This window comes from Eschrichtius robustus, chromosome 8 (assembly GCF_028021215.1).
Source record: "Eschrichtius robustus isolate mEscRob2 chromosome 8, mEscRob2.pri, whole genome shotgun sequence".
Classification (NCBI taxonomy): Eukaryota; Metazoa; Chordata; class Mammalia; order Artiodactyla; family Eschrichtiidae; genus Eschrichtius; species Eschrichtius robustus.
Genome location: NC_090831.1, coordinates 7377223 through 7400985, shown reverse-complemented (window position 1 = coordinate 7400985; position 23763 = coordinate 7377223). Strand labels below are relative to the sequence as shown.

General features: G+C 41.4%; 1 protein-coding gene across 5 annotated transcripts in view; it reads right to left on the bottom strand.

The window, feature by feature from the left end:
- URGCP (upregulator of cell proliferation) overlaps positions 1–23763 on the bottom strand; it is a 99538-nt gene that overhangs the window by 6110 nt on the left and 69665 nt on the right. For all 5 annotated transcript variants that reach the window (XM_068550250.1, XM_068550251.1, XM_068550253.1 and 2 more), the window contains one exon: positions 11000–11070. Coding sequence is in view for 1 of the 5 variants with exons in the window: in XM_068550249.1 (XP_068406350.1) it covers positions 11000–11070 (71 nt within the window). In the remaining 4 variants the exon portion in view is untranslated. The remainder of the gene's footprint in view (positions 1–10999; positions 11071–23763) is intronic.

Below are 23763 nucleotides of genomic sequence, written 5' to 3'. Positions count from 1 at the left end.
GTTTTAGATTTATTCTCTCATGATTTCCATATAATCAGATAGATAAACAATTCAGTCTTCTTTGATGATATCTCTGGGAGATACACATGAAGAGCTGGAAAGAGAAAAGGAAGGGGGCTTTGGAGAGCACGAGCATGAACATACTAGAGAAGACACAGATGATTCATATAGATTGAACCGCAGTGTTGAGCAGTCAAAAGATTATTTTATTCACAGTGGACAAAAGACATCAGAAGAATTTTTCCAAGGAGCCTAAAATGCCATCTGAGAAGGTACAATGGTTAAAGACGAGAGCGGGACACCTACAGAAGCCTGAGATGGGGTCGAGGTGGCTCTGAGAGAGTAGTTTTGAGCTGGAAGCAAGGAATAAACTTCAGACCCAGAGAAGACAGGGCCTTGCTTTGCTAGTAACAGGAGATAGCTCTGATTTGGAACAGAGAGATAACAGGTGGGTAAAGTCAAGGATGCACACAGTGGCCGAAGGTCACGCTGTCAGACTAAGGAAATCGCTGATGAGGGGTGGGAGAGCTTCTGAGTAGAGAACACTGGAAGCCAAGATAACCATTGGTCACCAGCAGACTATAGAAGAGGCAGAAGAGGAGGCACAGGGCTTCAGCCAAGGACACAAGTCAGCAGCAAATACAGGAGGCCAGCAAGGGCTTGGTACTGTGGGCCAAGGTCTCCACTATACTTTCTGTTGGACAAGAACTGGCCAGGGTGGGACAGGCTTGGGTTCCAACCCAGTGGGGATGTTGGGCTCAAATGGAACCCAAGGGGCAGAATGTGGACAGGACCTATCACTGAAATGAACTCTTAAGTGGGGCAATAAAAACCACCTCAGCCATCAAATTGAATGACTTTTGTTTTCAATTATTAAAGTAGCCAGTACTCACGCTGTAGAGTTTTTCACCACATTTTGGAATGTTTGTTACTGGGCAGTAAATGGACATTTAAAGCACTATTTGACACCTTGGGGCTGTTAGTGTTAAGAATGAGCTATGGACACCAACATGCAAAAGAATGAAGTTGAACTCCTACCTCACACCATATATAGAAATTAACTCAAAATGTATCAGTGACCTAAATATGAGCTAAAACCATAAAACTCCTAGAGGAAGACATGAGGGTGAATCTTCATAACCTTGAATTTGGCAATGGATTCTTAGGTATGACACCAAAAGCACAGGCCACAAAAGAAAAAATACATACACTGGACTTCATCAAAGTAAAAATCTGTATGCATCAAAGAACATTATCAAGAAAGTGAAAGACAACCTACAGAATGGAGGAAATATGTGCAAATCATATGTGATTGGGTCTAGTATCTAGGACACATAAACAACTCTTACAACTTCATAACAGAAAAGACAAAAAGAACTCAATTAAAAAATGGGCAAAGAACTTGAACAGACATTTCTCCCAAAAGGTATACAAATGGCCAACAAGCACATAAAATGATGCTCAACATCATTAGTCACTAGGGAAATCAAATCAAAACCACAGTGAGATACCACTGCACACCTGCTAGGATGGTGATTTTTAAAAAAGGATGGAAAATACCAAGTATTGACAGGATGGGGAAAAACTGGAACCCTTGTACCTTTCTGGTGGGACTGTAAGTGGTGCAGCTGCTGGGGAAACAGTTTGGCTGTTCCTCAAAAAGTTAAACGCAGACTTACCATTTGACTGAGTAACTCCACTCGGAGGTGTATACCCAGAAGAACTGAAAACAGGGACTCAAACAAGTACATGTACATGCATGTCTATAGCATCACTGTTCACAATCGCCAAAATGTGGAAACAACCCAGATGTCTGTCAACAGATGACTGAATAAACAAAATGTGGTCTATCCATGCAATAGAATACTATTCAACCTTAAAAAGGAACAACATGGATGAACCCCAAAACACTATGCTGGGTGAAAGAAACTAGACAAAAAAGGGCACGTATTGTATGACTCCATTTATAGGAAAATACAGAATAGATAAACAAAGACTTAACATAGATTGGTGGTTCCTATAGGGACTGGGAGGAAGGAGGGATGGGAGAAACTGCTTAATGGATACACAGTTTTACTTTCAAGTGATGGAAATGTTTTGGAAATGAATAGATAAGTGGTGATTTCACAACTTTGTGAATGTACTAAATGTCATAGAATTATTCGCTGTAAAATGCTTTTTTTCCCAATATTTTTCCTTTTTAAAAATCGTGTTAGAATACACATAATATAAAATTTACTATCTTAAACATTTTTAAGTGTACAGATCCGTGGCATTAAATATATTCACATTGTTGCACAGCCGTCACCACCATCCATCCCCATAACTCTATTCATCTTGTACATACGAAATTCTATACCTATTAAACAATAACTCCTCAGTCTCCCCTCTCCCCAGCCCCTGGCAACCACCGTTATATTATACTTTCTGACTTTATGATTTTGACTACTTAACTCACATAAGTGGACTCACACATTATTTACCTTTTTGTGACTGGCTTATTTCACTTAGCATAATGTTCTCAAGGTTCATCCATGCTGTAGCATACTGTAGAGTTTCCTTCCTTTCAAAGTCTGAATAATATTCCGTTGTATGTATATACCACATTTTGGTAATCCATTCATTCACTGATGGACACTTAGGTTGCTTCCGTGTTTTACTTATTGTGATTAATGATGCTATGAACCTGGGTGTACAAATATCTCTTTGAGACATTGCTTTTGATTTTTTTTGGTATATACCCAGATGTGGAATTGCTGGATCATATGGTAGCTCTATTTTTAATTTTTTGAGGCGCCTCCATACTGCTTTCCACAATGGTTTCACCATTTTACATTTCCACCAACAGTGCGCAAGGGTTCCAGTTTCTCCACATCTTTGCCAACCCATGTTCTTTTCTGTTATTTTTATAGTAGCCATCCTAATGGGTGTGAGGTGGTATCTCACTGTAGTTTTGATTTGCATTTCCCTAATAATTAGTGATGTAGAACATCTTTTAGAGTGCTTATTGCCCAGTTGTGTATCTTCTTTGGAGAAATGTCTATTCAAGGACTTTGCCCATGTTTGAATCAGGTTTTTTTTTATTGTTAAGTTTTAGGAGTTCTCCATATATTCTAATATTAATCCCTTATCAGATATATGATTGCAAATATTTTCTCCCACTCTGTGGGCTGCTTATACTCTGTGGATAGTGTCTTTTCAATGCACACATTTTTAAAATTTCCATGAAGTCCAATTTGTATATTTTTTCTTTTGTTGCAGGAGCCTTTGGTGTTACATCCAAGAAATTGTAGCCATATCCAAATTCATGAAGCTTTTGTCCAACGTTTTCTTCTAAGACCGAGTTTTCAGTCTTACATTTAGGATTACATTCATCCATTATGAGTTAATTTTTGTATATAGTTTTAGGTAAGAGTCCAACTTCATCTTTTGCAAGAGAATACCCAATTTTTCCAAGACTATTTGTTGAAAAGACTGTCCTTTATCCACTGAATGGCCTTGGCACCCTTGTCAAACATCATTTGACTGTATATGCAAAGGTTTATTTGTGAGCTTCCTATTCTGTTCCATTGGTCTGTATATCTGTCTTTATGCCAATATCACATTGTTTTGATTACTGTAGCTCTGTAGTAGGTTTTGAAATCAGAAAGTGTGAGCCTCTAGTTTGTTCTTTTTCAAGACTGTTTTGGCTATTCACTGTCCCTCGAGATTCCATATGAACATTAGAATGAATTTTATATTTTTGCAAAAACTGTCATTGGGTATTTGATGGGAATTGCACTGAATCTGTAGATTGCTTTGGGTAATATTGACATTTTAACAATGTTAAGTCTTTTGGGGGGAAAGGCAAGATAGGGGTAGGGGATTAAGAGGTACAAACTACTAAGTATAAAATAAATAAGCTACAGGATATATTGTACAGCACAGGGAATATAGCCAATATTTTATTATACCTATAAATGGAGTATATAACTTTTAAAAATTGTGAATCACTGTTGTACACCTGAAATTTATATAATATTGTAAATCAACTATACCTCAATAAAACAAACAATATTTAGTCTTCCAATCCATGAACTTGGTAACTCTTTCCACATATTTATATCTTCTTTAATTTCTTTGAAAAATGTTTTATAATTTTATTGTACAAGTCTTTCATCTCCTTGTTTAAGCTAATTCCTAAGTATTTTATTCTTTTTGACACTATTGTAAATGGAATTGTTTTTGTAATTTCCATTTCAGGTTCTTCATTTTAGTATAAAAATGCAATAGATTTTTGTGTGTTGGATTTGTATCCTGCTACTTTGCTGAATTCATTTATTAATTCTAATAACTTTTTTTGTGGCTCTTCAGGATTTTCTATGTATAAGGTCATATCATCTGCAAACAAAGATAATTTTACTTCTTCCTTTCCAATTTGGATGCCTTTTATTTCTTCTTCTTGCCTAACTGCTCTGGTTAGAACTTCCAGTACTAGATAGAATAGAAGTGGTAAAAGCGGGCATCATTCCCTTGTTCCTGATCTTAAAGGAAAAGCTTTCTGTTTTCACCATTAATGTTTATTATGGGTTGTTCATATGTGTCTTTTATTATGTCAAAGTAGTTTCCATCTCTTCCTACTTTGTTGAGTGTTTTTTTTTTTATGATGAAAGGACATTAACTTTTGTCAAATGATTTTTCTGCATCAGTTGAGATGATCATGTGGGTTTTTTTCTCCTTCATTTTGTTGATGTGGTATATTACATAGATCTATTTTCATATTGTTAAATCATCCTTGCAATCCAGGAATAAATCCCACTTGGTCACGGTGTATCATCCTTTTAATATGTTGCTGAATTCTGTTTGAATATTAGCGTTTTGTTGAGGATTTTTGCATCAGTGTTCGTAATGGATATTGGTCTGTAGTTTTCTTTTCTTGTAGTGTCTTCATTTCGGCTTTAGTGTCAGGATTATGTTGGCCTTAGGAATGAGTTTAAAAATGTTCCCTCCTCTTCAATTTTTTGGAAAAGTTTGAAAAGGGTTGGTATTAGTTCTTCTTTAAATGTTTGGTAGAATTCACCAGTGAAGCCATCAGGAGCAGGGCTCTTCTTTGTTGCAAGGTTTTGTTTTTTTTTTTTTAATTATTGTTACTGATTCAATCTGCTCACTCATTATAGGTCTATTCAGATTTTCTATTTTTTTGTGATTTAGTGTTGTTAGGTTAGGTCTATTCAGATTTTCCGTTTCTTTGTAAACTTTGTGTTCCTAGGAACTGTCTGTTTCACCTAGGGTTATCCAATTTTGGGGCATACAATTGTTCATAGTACTCTATTTTTTATTTCTAAATGTCCCCACTTTCATTTCTGATTTTAGTAATTTGAGTCTTGCCTATATTTTTCTTAGTCCACCTAACTAAAGGTTTGTCAATTTTGCTGATCTTTTCAAAGAACCAACTTTTGGGTCACCGATTTTCTCTATTCTCTATTTCACTGATCTCCATTCTAATCTTTATTATTTCCTTCCTGTGCTAGCTTTGCATTTAGTTTGTTCTTCTTGTCCTAGTACAACTTAAAGTTGTAAAGTTAGGCTGTTTATATGAGATGTTTCTTGTTTTTAATGTAAGCATTTATAATTATAAATTTCCCCCTTAGTACCACTTTTGATGCAGCCCATAATTGTTAACATGGTGTGTTTACATTTTCATTCATCTCTTCTTAACTATTTTCTGATTTCCTTGTGATTTCGTCTTCGATCCATTGGTTGTTTAAAAGGACGTTGTTTAGCCGCCACAATTTTGTGAATTTTCCAGTTTATGTTATTGATTTCTAATTTCATCCCACTGTGGTCAGAGAAGATACATTGTGTGATATCTATCTTTTAAAAAACCACTGAGATTTACTTTGTGGTCCTACATATGGTCTATCCAGGAAAACGTCCCATGTGCACTTAAGAAGAATATGTATGCTGTTGTTATTGCGAGGAGTGTTCTGTATAAGTCTATTAGATCTAGTTGGTTTATTGTGTTGTTGAAGCCCTCGATTTCCGCGCTTATCTTCTGTCTGGTTGTTCTATCCATTATTCCAAGTGGGGTATTGGAATCTACAACTATTATTGTAGAACTATTTTCCCCTTCAATTCTGCCAGTTTTTGTCTCATATATTTTGATGGTCTGACATTGGGTGCATAAATGCTTATAATTATTATATCTTCTTACTGTATTGAAATGTTTGTTAACATGTGATGCCCTTCTCTGTCTCTTGTAACTGTTTTCAATTTAAAGCCTATTTTGTCTGAAATTAGTATAGCCACTGCCATTCTCTTTTGGTAATTATTTGTATGTAATATCTTTCTCCATCCTTTTACTTTTACAAATTTGTGTCTTTGGATCTCAAAAGTGAGTCTCTTATACACTGCATATAGTTGGACCATGTGTTTTTATCAATTCTGCCAATCTCTGTCTTTTGATGGGAGAGTTTAATCCACTACATTTAAAGTAATTACTGATAAGGAGGCACTTATTTTTGTGTTTGTGCTATAGAAACATATTTTCTATAGACCTATAGCTTTCTGTCCCTCATTCCCTGCATTCCTCTCTTCTTTTGTGTTTAGTTGATTTTTAAGTAGTGAAATGTTTGAATTCCTCCTTGATTCCCTTTTGTGTATCTTCTATAACAATTTATTTTGTGGTTGCCATGGGGATTACATTTAATGTCCTAATGTTGTAACATTCTAATTTGAATTTATAGCAGTTTAACCTCAACAACGTACAAACACTCTGCTCCTTTACACTCTGTCCCCACTGCTTTTGGTTTTTGATGTCACAAAATTACATCTTTATATAATGCGTGCCCCCAAACATAAACTAATAACTCTTTAAATGCGTTAGTCTCCTAAATTACATACAGAACAGGATTTGGAGTTATAAACCAACAGTAATGCTAGCTATTACATTGATTTTTTAATTTAAAAATATTGGTCTCTTAAATCATTTAGAAAACAAAAAATGCAGCTACAAACCATTGTTACAATAATACTAGCTATTATAATTGCCCATGTATTTGCCTTTACTGAGATCTTTATTTCTCCGTACAGCTTACGGTTACGGTCTAATGTTTGTCTTTGCAGCACACCCTTGAGCACTTCTTCCAGGGCCAGTCTAGTGGTCACAAACTCCCTCAGTCTTTTGTTCATCTGGGAATGTCTTGATTTCTCCCTCATTTTTCTTCTTTGATTTATTTATTTATTTTTGGCATTGGCAGGCAGATTCTTAACCGCTGCGCTACCAGGGAAGTCCCTCTCCCTCATTTTTGAAGGACAGTTTTGCTGGATACATGAATCTTGGTTGACAGGGTTTTTTTTAAAGCACTTTGAATATATCTGCCTACTATCTTCTGGCCTCCAAAGTTTCTAATGAGAAATCTGCAGATAGTCTCTTTGAGGATCACTTGTGTGTAATGATTTGCTTCTCACTTGCTGCTTTCAAGATATCTTCTTTTTCTTTTTCTTTTAAAAATTTAATTATAATGTGTCTTGGTGTAGGTCTCTTTGAATTCATCTTACCTGGAGTTCATTGAGCTTCTTGGATGATTACATGTATGTCTTTCTTTAGATTCAGGAAGTTTTCAGCCATTATTTCTTCACATATTCTCTCTGCCTCTTTCTTTTCTCCTTCTGGGACTCCCACATGAGTATCTTGGTCCTTTTGATGATGCCCAGTAGGCTCTGTGTGCTTTTCTTCAATCTTTTCTCTTTCTGCTCCTCAGCCTTGATCATTTCCATTGTCCTATCTTCAAGTTCACTGATTCATTCCTCTGCCTGCCAAGTCTGCCTTTGAATCCTGCTAGTGAATTTTTCATTTCAGTTATTGTACTCTTCAGCTCCAGAATTTTGTTTTGGTTTATTTTTAGGTTTTCTATCTCTTTATTGATATTCCCACTTTGTTCACTCACCGTTCTCTTGACTTTCTCCATATCTTCCTTTAGTTCTTTCAGCATCTTTAGGATTGTTGTTTTAAAGCCTTTGTCTAATATATCTGAGACAGTCTTTTCAGGGACAGATTTTGTTGATAGATTTTTTTTCCTTTGAATGGGCCATACTTTCCTGTTTGTTTGTATGCTTTATGATGTTTTTGTTGAACACCTCTGAATGTAATAATGTGGTAACTCTGGAAATCAGATTCTTCCAGCTTACCCAGGGTTTGCTATTGTTATTTTTTGTTTGTTTTTTTGGTTTTGATTGTTGTTGGCTGTCTCTGTGCTGAGGATCAGCCAAAGGTGTAAACTTAAGGTCTTCTCTGGTCTTTTCTGAGCATTTTCCTGGGAATGCACAATCACTTTCTAATTTTCCCCATATATGCGGTTGTTTCTTGGGGGGTTTTTTTTTGTTTTATTTTTTTAGTTATTTATTTTTATTTTTGGCTGTATTGTGTCTTCGTTACTGTGCGTGGGCTTTCTCTAGTTGTGGTGAGCAGGGGCTACTCTTCATTGCAGTGAGCGGGCTTCTCATTGCAGTGGCTTCTCTTGTTGTGGAGCGCGGGCTCTAGGAGTGTGGGCTGCAGTAGCTGTGGCACACAGGCTCAGTAGTTGTGGCTCGCGGGCTCTAGAGCGCAGGCTCAGTAGTTGTGGCGCACAGGCTTAGTTGCTCCATGGCATGTGGGATCTTCCCGGACCAGGGATCAAACCCGTGTCCCCTGCATTGGCAGGCAGATTCTTAACCACTGCACCACTAGGGAGGCCCCTATGCAGTTGTTTTTGAATGTTCTAGTCTTTAATGTGTGGGTTACGAAAGAGGAATAAGCAAAAAATGATGCAGAGAAGGTGTTGGCCTTTTAATTCCCCTGTAAGTCACTTCAGCTGGAGGGGGAGGGGCTTGCAACAATGTTTTGAGGTGTGACAATTGCTGCCCCCCTCTTTGTCTTCACTTCTGTGATCAGAAGCAGCAATCAGCAATTAGAGCATAGATACTTGATATTTGGAGGGCAGGGGTTTTTTGCCCACCCTCATTCCCACAAGCTGTGTCAGGTTGCTCTAAGATCATGTGCGCAGCTGCCTGCCACTTGGCTGCGAGTGGGAGATGGGTAGCTGCTACTGTGTTAAGAGCTGAAACTGACCAAAATTAACTGCAATTTACCCTCTAATTCTTCCCCTGGAAGCTGCAAGCCTTCAACAGACTCTAGAGTTCCAGAATAATTACACCAGACAGATTCTGCCAGCACAACTGCTGTCCAGGTGGGGAGAAGGATTCCTGGTGCTTCCTGCTGTGCCATCTTCCAGAATTCTCTTTAATGATTTAAAATAAATTTTTTTAAAGAATGAGTTATGAAGTAATTAAGAGTCCTCAGACTTGAGATAAGGCAAATACATTCTATAGGATGATTATATAAAGCACAAACCAGGCAAAACTAACCCTACATCTATGCTTTTGGAAGTCTGGAGAGTGGTTACCCCTGGCAGAGGCTGGGTAGGAAGTGATTAGAAGGTAGACTTCTTAGGTGATGTTTTGTTTGGCTTCTTCTCTTGGATGCTGGTTAACATAGGTCAGTTCATGTTTGTGAAACTTTATCAAGCTATGCACTTACAATATGGGCACTTTTCCATATGTATATTATACTTCAATACAACTTTTTTTAATTTTATAGGTTGAAGAGCTTACTTTAAGTCTTAACAATAAAATATGTACTGAAGAGGAATTCACATACCTCAGGAAGAAATTTTTTTTAAATAATTACACAAGGCTTATTCACTGGAGAGACACACAAAGATAGAATTTGGGGGAAGGACCAGAAGGTCTCTGAGCCTCAGTTTCCTCAAATGAAACAAAGGACCAATAATAACTATCTTATGAGGCTGTTGTAATAGGGCAACCTAGCTCACAGTAGGCCAGTAAGGTCGTTTCTTTTCCTCAGCCCACTCTCAAATTTTCTTTCCTTGTTTTCTATAGCAATGCTCTCTAATAGAACGTCTTGTGATGGAGCAAATGTTCTATTTCTGCACTGTTAAACATGCAGCCACTCGCTGTATGGCTACGGAGTACTTGAAATATGGCTAGTGTGAATGAGGAAGTGAATTTTTAATTTTGTTTAATTTTAAAGTGTGTGCCTACTGGCTAGTGTATTGAGTAGCACAACTCAAGATCTTGAGACACTGAAGGGCTTTGGGCAATTACTGCTTGATCCCAGCTTTGCTATGAGCCTTGACCAACTGGCCATGAACTCCCATAGTGCCAACCTTCTAGAATTTAAGTTCCATGAAGACTAGGACTTTTGGCCATTGCATTCACTATTGTTTCCTATATTCACAATCCCTACAACAAGGCCAGCACATGGTAAATAGTCAATAAATATTTGTTTGAATGAATAAAATAAAATTGGATTAACCCAAACGTATTTGCATATTTTTGTGGGGTTATTTTTGCATAACGCTATTAATACCCAATAGAACACATTCATTTTGAGAAGCACCAAATTGATGAAAGATAGATCCAAAATGAGTTATTAAGAAAAATTAAGATGTCTAGAGTGTGGCCACCACACCTTAAAGCTGAAGTCATGAGGGGCAGCTACAGCCCCACCCCCACAAATCCCCAGAGAAAGAAAAACCAGCTTATAAGGACCATGATTAGGAAGACTCCAAGCCCCAGTCTCCTAGGGACAGTCCCACTTCATACCTCTTGTCCCAACAAAACATACTGTTCACTCTCAGGTGGGCCCAGCTTAGAAACTAGACAGTTGCCCTCAACACAGCTCAGAATGGCAGGAACAGCAACGTGCTGAAATTGGAGTGATGTGTTCCCGGTAAAACTGTGTGGTAAATACCTTTTTCAAAGTGAATCCTATTTTGAATATATGAGGGAAGCTTAACAGACCCTTAAATGGGTCTTCTTGTAAAAGGGAAAATAAAAACCTTATGCTTATTTATTTTTGAGGTCCATGATCCACAGCCCAGGGTGGTGCTGGAATCCAGAATCCCAATGGGCCAGAAGAAACAGATCTGCTTCCGAGTGGACACAAGCCCAACTTTACCTGCAATGGCCACAGCTGTTCGTCTGTCAGATGCTTTTATTTCTGGGGCCACTTCTCCCAAATCTGAGTGTCTGAAACAATTTCAGAAGAAAATTATAATTAAATTAATGAAACACCACTTTCACCTATCAAATTGGCTGCACATCAAAATCTCCTGAGGAGCCTTTAGAAACGACAAACCCTGGTTACACTCCAGATCCTCGAAACTAGCATCTCAAAGCCAGGCCTGCGCTTCTCTGCTTTTAAAAGTGCCCACACTGGTCGAGAAAAACCAGCGCTCTCAAAAACTGAGAGACAGAGCAAACAGCCATTCAGAAAAACATAAAACTATACATATCCTTTGACCAGTAATTCCACTTCTACCTTAAGGAAATAATTAAAATTTAGTTACAAATATGTTGATGCCAACTTCATATATATGCCAACTTTATTTATTTTTTTTTCGCCGTGTTGGGTCTTCATTGCTGTCCACGGGCTTTCTCCAGTTGCAGCGAGCGGGGGCTACTCTTCGTTGCGGTGCACGGGCTTCTCATTGCGGTGGCTTCTCTTGTTGAGGAGCATGGGCTCTAGGCGTGCGGGCTTCAATAGTTGTGGCACGTGGGCTCAGTAGTTGTGGCTCACGGACTCTAGAGCTCAGGCTCAGGAGTTGTGGCGCACGGGCTTAGCTGCTCCGTGGCATGTGAGATCTTCCCGGACCAGGGCTCGAACCTGTGTCCCCTGCATTGGCAGGCAGGTTCTTAACCACTGTGCCACCAGGGAAGTCCCCTTGATGCCTTTTAAATCAAAGTACAATAATAGGAATTATGGTACACTCTTATTCTGCAATCATTAAAAAATATTCTATGGATCTCATTTTGTGGACAAAAAGATGTTGTATGATATGTTATGGAATGATGTTAATGATATGTTCATTAGTGGGGGGAAAAGTCAGGTTATAGAAGAGTATGTACAGTGTGATTACTATTTAATAAAACTATGTCTGTTTATCTATAGGTGTATACAGGGAGATCTAGAAGGATGTTCATCAAAAGTTAATAGTGTGGGCAGGGAGGGATGATCCTGAATTAAATTAAGTAGGCTTGATAAGTATAGTCTATTTAAGAATAAACTATTTTGGGTATATCATAGGAATGAGTAAATGTGTTGATTTCATCAGAAGTCAGGGTTCCACTGCTGAAGAAAGGGTGTACAAATAAGGCGTGGAGGAAGTTAGAAAAAGAATTCACAGAGGTACACTGGAACTGGAGGTACTGGTGTGTACTCGTGATTTCTATATGCATGCTCGTTGTATACATGTGTACCCATTTGTGTAAACGTGCATACATTTCCTAGCTCTGTCCACTGAAAGGGCCACGAAGCAAAGACGCTATAGTACCAGCGAGCATACCAAGCACCCTTTAATATCACTCCACACTAACAGATACCAGGTCTCCTTGGAGAAATTACAGATTCCAGGGCTGGAGCAGCAAAAGAACAAGATGAGCCTGAGCATCTTATTTCAGAAAATTAGGAAGTGCTCAAAAAAAGAAAATGCTGGGGCATGTCACAGGACACAGGAGCCAGCTTGAAGGGGCTCCCACTACCAAGTGTGAGTCAATTTGGGCATGAATATAATTAAATACAGTAATTAATTTAACACCATTGAAAAACAGGTATTAATGAGCCCGTATAGAGAACAAGTAGATAAACAAACAGGGGGGAATGAGGGCTCTTGTTTATCACAGCATGTGAAGGATGCTGCAGCTAGCACACCATCACTTTCAGAATCATCCTAATCAAGAATGGTTCAAGCTAGCAACACCAGTGAACGCCAGTTCTTGCAGGAAAATGTTGACAAGGAGCAAGATACCTGCCCAGGCTCAAAATGTTTCCTCACAGGTTGCTTATTAGGTGCTAGGAGAAAAATAAAACCTAGCAATGATAATCAAAGCCAGTGACCATGGGGACAGATGGCTATGTGTGCCCCCAGCTGTGGTACCCTGAGGAAGGACACATCATCACCTATACAGCATTCTGGCTGAGAATGTAGAACCCTGATCTCATCATAAGGACAAGCCCAAAATGAAATGTTATGCTAGAGGGGAAGAACAATATTATCTCAAAGTATGAATGTCACCAACGAAAAAAAAAAAGATTGAGGAAATGTTCCAGATTAAGGGTGCTAAAGAGACAAGAAAAAATGCAGTACCTAACCCTAGACTAGATCCTGAACTAGAAGGAGACATTTTGGGGTCTACTGACTAAATTGAAATATAGGTGCTATCAATGTCACATTTACTGATGTTGATAGCTGTACTGTGGTTATGTGAGAGAATATCTCTATTCTTAGGAAATAAGACAGTGAAGGATTTAGGGATAAAGGGTGGTGATGTATGCAAGTTACTCTCTAATGGTTAAGAAAAAAATTATATACGTGTGTATTTATGTGTGTGTGTGTATACACATGCATACGCATAGAGAGAGACAGCAAGAGAGAAAGAATGGTCAATGCGAATGGTCAATGAGCTAAAATGTTAAGAATAGGAGACTCTGTATAAGGGGTCTTTTTAATTTTGTAATTTATCTCTAACTAGAAATTATTTCCAAATAAAATGTTTTAAAATTAATAGTGGTTAGTTATTTCTGGGTAATATGATATACATTTATTTTGTCTTATTTGAATTTTTTAAATAGAAGAGGCATGTATTGATTTAATAAAACTAAATGAGCTATTAAAGTAATGCTGTTAGTCAGGGTCAGGGCGAGAATCAGATATGTGTGTGCCCCAAGAAAACTTGGTAATCTGGCACCCCTTCAAACCAATATTCTTCCAAGAGTGTACAGGTTTAAACTTTAGTTTGTGGCAGGCCCCCTCAGAGACAAGCAATCCAGTTCCATTTAATTCATCAGCAAAAGAACTGTTTTGTGTTAATCAAATCCACCCTCCTAGAGGAAAGAAGGATTTCAGGACGCTTGGTTGTTATTCCAGCATGTTCCCTGAAGGTCTCATCCTCAGCCCTCTGAAGGGAGTTCCAGTAACCTCAGTGGTCACTGTGTTCGCGGCTGTTTTAGCCACTTTATCAGTGCAGAGTACTAGGCAACTCTCTGACTTAATCTGACCCTGATGCTGATAAAAATGGGACTTTTCATTGTCTTCTCTTCATTTTTCCACAAAGAACATATATTGCTTTAGTAATAAGAAAAAAAGGTAACCTTAAAAAAAGAAAACATGACTGGTTAAAAATAGTTTCCCAGGGGCTTCCCTGGTGGCGCAGTGGTTGAGAATCCGCCTGCCAATGCAGGGGACATGGGTTCGAGCCCTGGTCTGGGAAGATCCCACATGCCGCGGAGCAACTGGGCCCGTGAGCCACAACTACTGAGCCTGCGCGTCTGGAGCCTGTGCTCCGCAACAAGAGAGGCCGCGATAGTGAGAGGCCCGCGCACCGCAATGAAGAGTGGCCCCCGCTTGCCGCAACTAGAGAGAGCCCTCGCACAGAAACGAAGACCCAACACAGCCATAAATAAATAAATAAATAATTCCCATTTAAAAAAAAAAAAAAAATAGTTTCCCAGAGGGGAAGAAGCAGGCCCGGCCTGGTGGTGGCATGGAGCCCTGTGCTGAGACCCAGGTAGGACAAGGGCAGAGGACAGGTAGTTACACCCAGGGCGTTGCCTGGCCTCTTCCCACTGCACACAGGCTCTCAGGACACACTCGCCAGGATTTCCCAAGAGAGGAGCTTAACTCCAACCCTATATTTTCCATGCAAGAAAGTAGAAAACAAGAGTGAAATTATCACAGGGACAACCCTGACTTTGTTTTATCTTCTGAAAATATACATATAAATCTGTTCTTGATTCTTGCCAACAAAGTTCACACCTAATTGAGTCTCTGTGTTGTAAACTGGAAGCAGAGCCAAGTCTTGCAAGAGAGAACAGCAATAGAATCTCACCTTTGTGCAATGCTTTTTAATTTACAACTCTGCTTCAATACCTGTATGGCCTGAATTGTGTCCCCTCAAATTCCGATGTTGAAACCCTTTTGGATATATGGCCTTTAGGGGAGTAATTAAGGTTGAATGAGGTCACAAAGGTAAGGCCCTGATCTGATGCGATTGCTGTCCTATGAGAGGAGGAGACCCCCAAGAGCTTGCTCTCTCTCTGCAGGTGCACAGAAAAAGGCCAGGTGAGGACACAGTGGCCATCTACAAGCCAGGGAGAGACACCTCAGGAGAAACTGAATCTGCCTGCACCGTGACCTGGGACTCCTGACCTCCAGAACTGCAAGAAACAAATGTTAAGTTACCCAGTCTGTGGTCCTTTGTTATGACAGCCTAAGCGGCCCAACATCACCAAGCTAGGAAGCACAGGGCCAGAACCGGAACATGAATCTTCTGGTTCCCTTTTGGCTCGTTATTTGTAAGGCTCAGATAGGTTTTAGGTAACTTATAATTACAGCTGGTAATTACAAAAACCATAAAAAACAGCCCATCTGCCAACTCCAAGTCTTGCCAAGCCTGCTCTTGCCTCCACAGGCAGACAAGACCAAGGGAGTGAAAACAAGCAGTGCTTCCAGTGGCCCCAGACGTGAGCAAAGCGGCCTTCTACAAAGCAGTTTCTGAAAATTGCTAATGTCTTTTTCTGATTCCAAAAATAAGACAAATATACAGAAAAGTACCCAAAAAATGCCTTTGCTCTTTTGAACAATTACTCAATATGTTAACCAATCCTCCCCCACCCCCGCCTCCTACTTCTGACCTATTCATGTTGCTGTAGCTCATTGCATTAATGGATATATAGGACTACATTCTCTGTGTCCCGTTTTACTTCCTCATTAAGGGCTATTTAGATTTTGGTCTTCTCCTGAGGCCCATGTTGGTCCTTTCAAGACCCCGGGGCATAGAGCCAAAAGTGGAACCCAGCTCAGGCCCTGCCTGGGGGCCACCAGCACAGAGGTCCGGCCCGGGCATGGGCTCCTGGTCTCCATGCTGCCCAGGCCTGGAGCCCTGGTGCTGTGGCATCACGGCTCAACTTCCCTTCTGGGGGCACCTCCCCACACAGACTTCTCTCCAGGGCAAGAAGTGATCTGAATGCCACCCTGAGGGCCAAGTGTGTCTAACAGTTCTTTCTTACGAAGTTAGGAAGCAGACATCCTGCTTTGTGCACGGGGCTCCCTTCAAGTCTGGCAGGCAGAGTCAAGACCCTGACAACTCTAGGCCACCCGCCTCACTGGCTGTCAGTCCTAGGAGACAGGGCAAGGCACACTTTCTGTGTCCTTCATTCTCTTTTTCCATTGCACAAGAGAATTACCTGAGGAGCTTTTCTATTTATACCTGGAGATTCTGATTCAGGAGACCCACCTCTGAAAGGGAGATGCCTGCTACCACCGCAGAGTTGGGCACTCCTTGGACAGTGCCCCTCAAGGCCAAGAATAAACTGTCCAAACCTTACGAGCAGGGCTAATTCCTAGCAACAAACCTGGCTCCTTCATTGGGTGGTGCCAATAAAACAAGACGGCATAGAAAATCTAACAAAAGGAGACTAAATATGGAGCGGTTGCTTACCATAATGTAGTTGACAGTATATTATTAATAACTTTGGATAATAGTTTGACCCAATTTTTGCTGTTTGATGCTAATAGCTTTCAAGATCTTCCACTTCCTGACCTGCCCCACATCTGGGCCAGCAGACAAGAGAGCCTGAGGGCTCCTTTCTTTGGTGCTAGCTAGGGACCCTCACCCCATTACAACCCCCCAAACAAAACAAAAAAACAAAGCAAAACCTGAGGCCAGTTGCTCTACCCAGAAAGCCTCACTAAATCAGTAATAAACTTTTTCAAACCCTCTTGGTGGGTTGAACTGTGTTTCCCCATAACATATGTTCAGGTCCTAACTCCCTACTATGAATGTGACCTTATTTGGAAATAAGGTCTTTGCAGATCTAATTAGTTAAATTAAGATCATGTCATACAGGGGTAGGGTGAGCCCCTAATGCAATGAATGGTATCCTTATAAGAGGAAAATTTGGATTCACAGGGAGAAAAACATGTGACGATGGAAGTGGAGATTGGAATGATGCATCTACAATCCAAGGACCACTGAGGATTGCTGGCAGCCACGAAAGGGTAGGAGAGAGGCTTGGGACAGACTCCCTCAGAGCCTCCAAAAGGAACCAACTCTGCTGATACCGGCTTGGGACAGACTCCCTCAGAGCCTCCAAAAGGAACCAACTCTGCTGACACCTTAGTTTCAGACACCTGGCATCCAGAACTGTGAAAAAAACATTTCTGTTTTCTTCAAGCCTCCCAGTTTGTGGTACTTTGTTACAGCATCCCTACCAAATGAAGACAAAGTATGTGTGGCTCTTGACAGCTGTATTAGTTTCTGCCTCTCTTGACATGGGTTCTCCCCTGTATGTGTCCGCGTATCACTCTTTTTTTTAGTATTTTTATTTATTTATTTTTTTGGCTGCATTGGGTCTTCGTTGTGGCACGCGGGATCTTCGGTGCAGCATGCGGGATCTTTTTGTTGTGGCGTGCAGGCTCTTTGTTGCGGCGTGTGAGCTTCTCTCTAGTTGTGGCGCACGGGCTTCAGAGCGTGTGGGCTCTGTAGTTTGCGGCACATGGGCTCTCTAGTTGAGGCACATGGGCTCAGTAGTTGTGGCACGCGGGCTTAGTTGCCCCGCAGGATGTGGGATCTTAGTTCCCTGACCAGGGATTGAACCCGCGTCCCCTGCATTGGAAGGCAGATTCTTTACCACTGGACCACCGGGGAAGTCCCATGTCTGTGTCTCTTCTCTGCCTCTGGTAAGGGCACCAGTCACTAGATTCGGGCCCACCTTAACCCAGTGCAACCTCAAATTAAGTAATCACATCTGCAAAGAACCTATTTCCAAAAAAGATCACATTCACAAGTACTAGGGGTTAGAACTTCAACATATGTTTCAGAGGGAACACAATTCATCCACAATATCGAAGCCAAAACTAGGGGCCATCCCACCTCTGCAAGGTGACCACACACTTTGAAAAGTTTAAAACTCATTGTGCAGCAGTGGGGACTGGCTGAGAAAACATACATGAAAAGGTTCCATCAAACAGCACATGAGGACAAGTAGATGTCAGTTATTATAACGTAGGTAATAGACAAGCACCGTGAAGCCTGGCAGTTTAGTCCCTGAAATGTGCTGGCACGTGCAGGGAGTGTGGCAGAGGGACCCACTACCGTCCTGCTTTTATGCACCTAGAATCTCCTGAAGGCAGGAGAGGCAGCACACTGGGAAAGGACACACCCCCCCATATGTCAGTCAAACGTGTCCTGCCTACTGCTGACGCCCCTCCAGCAGGACCCTGGGGCAATAATCATTGCTACACCCCAACCTAAGAGTGTTGCAAGGAGAGAATCAGTGTAATGAGCAACAGGTCTTGGTCCCAGGTTCGTGCCATGTAGATTCACCATACAAGAGGAAACAGCTCTAAAATGCTGCCCCAATCCTCCAGGAGTTTATACTAGGGTTAGGTTGGAGAGATACTGTGAACACTCATTACATGAACTCTACAAAATACAGGTATGTTAATCTTTAAAACAAAGCTGGCCATCCCTGTCCTGCACACCTAATCAGGTGGCTATAGGGACCCAGAGAGATTTACACGTGTGAAGCAAGTTTACATAAGGCAGTGTTCTCTTGGATTTATCCACACATTTATTTCCTGCTAGGAACTTTTCTAGGAGTTTGGGATATATTGGCGAAGGACATAAATGTCTCTGCTCTTAGCTTACGTTCAGTGAGGTGGGGGAAACTGACAAGAAACAATTTTTGAAAGTTTTAAATAGAAGATACACTGGGAGGTGTTAAGTGCTCTGGAAGAAAGAAAGAAAGTGTAGACTAGGATCAGGGTACCGGGCATGTGGTGAATGGGGGCACAGACTGCTGTAACTAGGTCAGGGTGGGCCTCCTGGAGAAGCGGACGTGCAAGGGCAGGCTTGGTAGAAGATGAGGGCATAAGCCACGCGGCTCCCTGGGGAGAGTGTTCCAGGCACCACGCAGGCCCAAAGGGGCTCAGGGATCGGTGGGAGGCCGGTGCAGCTGGTATGGAGTGAGCAGGGGGAAGGCAGTAGAAGAGGCCAGGTAAGACCGAACTTTCTGGGCCATAGCAAAGACTCTGGCTTTTATTCCGGAGGATGGGCTGAGTGCAAGTCGACATGCCTGTTTGATGGTGAGAACAGATTAGAGATGACAAAGATCAGACCTGGGTGGCAGCACCAGAGGCGACAACACAGGGCTGGGCTCTGAAAGTCTCTGCGAAGGACTGGACAGAGTGTGTGAGAAAGACAGAGTCCAGGAAACCTCCAAATGTTCAGGTTCAATACAGCTGCTACTGTCTCGAGTGGGAAGGCTGTGGATGAGCGTGACGGGACCATGAGCAAGTTAGCGCTCATGTTCTGGCCCAAGGCCCGTGGACGGCCTCCGTGGAGATGCTGAGCAACACGGGGGCCGCAGAGGGCTGCGGCCGCTTAGGGAAGGCAGCACTCCACAACGTATCCAAAAGACCACTGCTGGGTCCCTTCCTACAGACACACAGCCTGCCCACAACAAAGGCAGAAGCACCTTGCTATTTACCCATGATAACAGAAAGAAACGATGATGTGGAAAAACTAAGAGATCAACTGGAAAACTGCTGTGAGCAATGAGAGAATTCAGTAAGCTGGGGACATACAAAACATTTATTTTAAAAACCCAATTGCCTTCTTATATACAAACAACTTTAGCGATGTGAAAGGAAGACTCCCATTTAGAGTAACGACAAGAAAAAATTTAAGAATACACATATAAATGTGCAACATCTGTATGAAAAGAATTTCTAAATACTAAAGAATATAAAAGACTTGGACAAATGAAAAGCCATATCCTTTGGGGAAAGAAAGGCTCACTATCATTTTAAAGCCAATTCTCCCTAAATTAACCAATAAGTGAATTTAGGTTTGAAAACAGAGGAGTTGATTCTATTCAGAAATATTTGTGCAATAATAATCAGGAAAATTCTGAAAAAGAACAGTAATGAAGGCGGACAAAACCTGCGAGACAGTAAAACATAGTACAAGCCACAGTAAGTTAAGGCTGTAGCACTGGTTCATGAATAGACAGAGTTCAGTAAAAGAAGAGCCCAGAAACAGGCCCAAATACAGGTGGGAATTTTGTCCCTGATCCAGGCAGCTCTAAGTATCTGGTGATTATTGAATTACAACAACATGGAAAAAATAAAGGTAAATCCCTACTACTCCTTTCACCAAAATGAAAACTACCTGGATCTAAGAGTTAAATTAGAAAATGAAACCAAAAATGCACTGAAAGAAATATGAAAGACTTAAAAAAAAGATCTCAGAGCAGGGAAGGCTTCATACAGTCAAAAGGTAAATAACAAAGGAAAAGCATTTGTAACACAAACAATGAAAGTTAGTTTTCTCAATGTCCAAAGATCTGCAAATCCATGAGAAGGAGCCAAGAATCTAAACAGAAACAAAGTAACAAAAGACATCTCCGGGCTTCCCTGGTGGCGCAGTGGTTGAGAATTGCCTGCCAATGCAGGGGACGGGACACGGGTTCAAGCCCTGGTCTGGGAAGATCCCACATGCCGCGGAGCAACTGGGCCCGTGAGCCACAACTACTGAGCCTGCACGTCTGGAGCCTGTGCTCCGCAACAAGAGAGGCCGCGACAGTGAGAGGCCCGCGCACCGCGATGAAGAGTGGCCCCCGCTCACCCCAACTAGAGAAAGTCCTCACACAGAAACGAAGACCCAACACAGCCAAAAATAAATATAAATAAATAAATTAAAAAAAAAAAAAAAAAAAAAAAAGACATCTCCAAAAGGCATTCTGGGTTTAAAACAGAACAAGGAGGAGGACACGAATCCACACTGTGCCCTGCCTCCCGGGGGCATGCTTCTCTAAGGAGGATGCCAGTTTCTCAGACAGGAACAGGGGGCAAGGTGCCTGAGATTTCATTTATGTTCCTTTTATACCTTTTGAAATTTTTACCATTTGCATATATTACTTGTTTTTAAAAGTAAGGCAACTTACAATTTTATAAAAAGTTACAACGCGGAGAATCTAGGACAGAACCACCACGTCTGAACTACGTGCAGGTGGTCTCGCTCAGAACGTACAGCCTCCCGGAGGGAATTCTTCTTTAAAAGAAAGAGCCGCGTCCAAGTTATTCCATACTCAGCCGTATTTCATAAAAGCATAATTGAAAGTACAACCACTCTGCTAATACAGACAGACCAAGTGAATACAACAAACCAAGTGAATACATTCTTACTTCAGTTTCATCCCGAGCGTGCCGGAGAGACACTGCATGTGCTTTGTGATCAGAACAAAGTACTGTGTCCAACATTTTTGTCCTGCCTCAGTAACCAAATTTAAACCGACTATCCATAATGGGATCATTTGGCATCAAGTTTTAACTTAAACTGCTTAGGTGGGCCTCAATTTCCTCATCCATACAATACGGATAATAACAGGACTTGCTATAGCGTTGTCGTGAAGATTAAATAACATAATATAAGCAAAAGCACTTAGAACAGGGCCTAACAATACACTCTTTGGAAGCAGGCAGGATCTAAATTTAAAAGAACATTCCCTGGACTGGAAAGCCCCTGCCGGGGGCTCGTGGTTGTGGATAAGAAGAGGCTCTCCTTGAGCTGGGGGAGAGGTTCGCCACACGGCACTCCATCTGATGAAGCACTGGCACATCTGCCACCTACAAGGAGGTAAGTGGGCTTCGGTGAGCTGCCGTGCAGAGCCAGGGATGGTTCAGCTACAACACCCCTCCCAGTTCTCTCGTTTTCTCCAGTGGGGACACACTGGGGTGCTTGCTGGCTCACTGGGCAATCCCAGATCTACTGGGGAAGAGCAAAGTCTGCATCCTGCTGGCAAAGCCATGTGTGTTCTCTGGAAGCCACAGCAGCTCCTGAGCAGAGGCTAAGGGCTCCTGTTGGACCTCACCCAGGAGCAGTTACATACCTTGCCTGACTTGCTCAGTGTCTCCTCCCCACAGTGTGATCTGTGGGCCTTTTCCTCCCCACCCCTGGCCTGGCTAGAGGACCCATCCTCCACCCATTGTGAAGAGCTTGGAGCTCTTGTGGCCCATTTGGACCAGGCAAGGCTTCAGTGGGAAAGCTGAGCCCTTCCCAGAAGGGGAAGCCCAGGATCCTTTCCTTCCCCACAAAATGTTGGTGTTGGGAGAGAATCTTCCTGGACAGGGAAGACAAAAGGTTGAAGTTAAGTCCGGCGTACTTTTAAATGTCCAGTGGATGTTAATGGGAGTGCTTTCAGTTCCAAGGGAGATGAATCCTGAGGGAGGGGCCAGGAGGGCAGGTGAGGTGCTTGGTGGGGCTCCTTGCCTCCCACACTTTGACTCCAGGACAGGTCTCATTACATCACTCCTGGCCCAGTGAAGAGGCTACTTAAGTGCTACGATGACCACATTTTCTGAAACAAAAACCTGAAGGTAAGAGTTTACTTACGGGATATGGATGGTTAGAATTCGATGTTAGCAACCAGATCAAAGAAATTAGGACTGACTGTTTCTGAAGGAATATAGGAGTCAGGGAGGAAGTTTCTATCTTTGAACATGGGGTGAATAAAGATGCCATTAGCTTCCTATTTCTTGACTCAATAATTCCACCAGACAGGCAAAACTTTTAAAGTCTTTTGTCATCACATGTTGGGAGGTGGAGAGACCCCTTAAAATGTGGTGGTGGAAGGGGAAGGTGGTACAATCATTTATAAGCATACTTTGGTAGTATCAGCTAAAAAAATGGGCTGGCCCTCTGACCACAGTTCATTGCATCTACTTCAGAAAACCACTTGTGCATGTCCAGAGGGAGACACCAATTGTGCAGCATTATCTTACAAAGAAAACTGAAAACATTCTTAACTAAATAACATAACCATGACCCAGAATATTATATAAATGTCAAGTTTTAGGTAGATCTGTTCTTTGTTCTCACATGAAAAGCATTTCAAAGCATACTGCTGGGTGAATAAAGCAAGCTGCAGAACAGTATGAGTCCATTTATGTAAAAAAGGAGCAAATAAGTGTTTAAGGTGGCAAATTTTACGTTATGTGTAAAATAATAAATTTTAAAATTTGGGGGAAAAACAAAGAATATAACATGTAAATGCAATAGAAAATGTCTGTCGGGATACCTGCCTAACTAAGATAGGCAGGGAGGTTGGGGGGAAGCGGGGTGGACTCTAGTTGTATCTGTAAGGATGTCTCTCTGATAAAAATAATGGCCTAATTTAAAAGACACCAAAATGTTTAAAGTGGTGGTCTACAGAAAGTCAGACTACACTTGATTTTTATTCTCTGTTTTATACTTTTTTTGTTGTTCAAATTATCTACCATTAACAATCTGAAATATATATATATTTTGCACAGTTAACTAGGTTTGCTATCCCTCTAGGTGGGTATGGATGGAAGACTGTAAAATTGCTATGGCTAGGGGCCCCTTCGAGACAGGTTGCAGATGATGAAGACTATAGACCTTGGTCCCCGAAAACTACACACGGACCCCAATGCCGCATACAGTTTCAGGGAATGCAGGACCCTGGAAGCCCACCCATGAATCGTGTACCCCAGGTTAAGAACCTCTGATTTGGACATTTAAAGCTGCAGAAATGGATGCAATCATGCAGAGAACGTGTGCTAGGTAGGAATTAGCAAAGAGGGACTACGGAACCCAAGGAAACCCCAACAATGAAGAAGCAGGCAGAGTAAAGGAGAG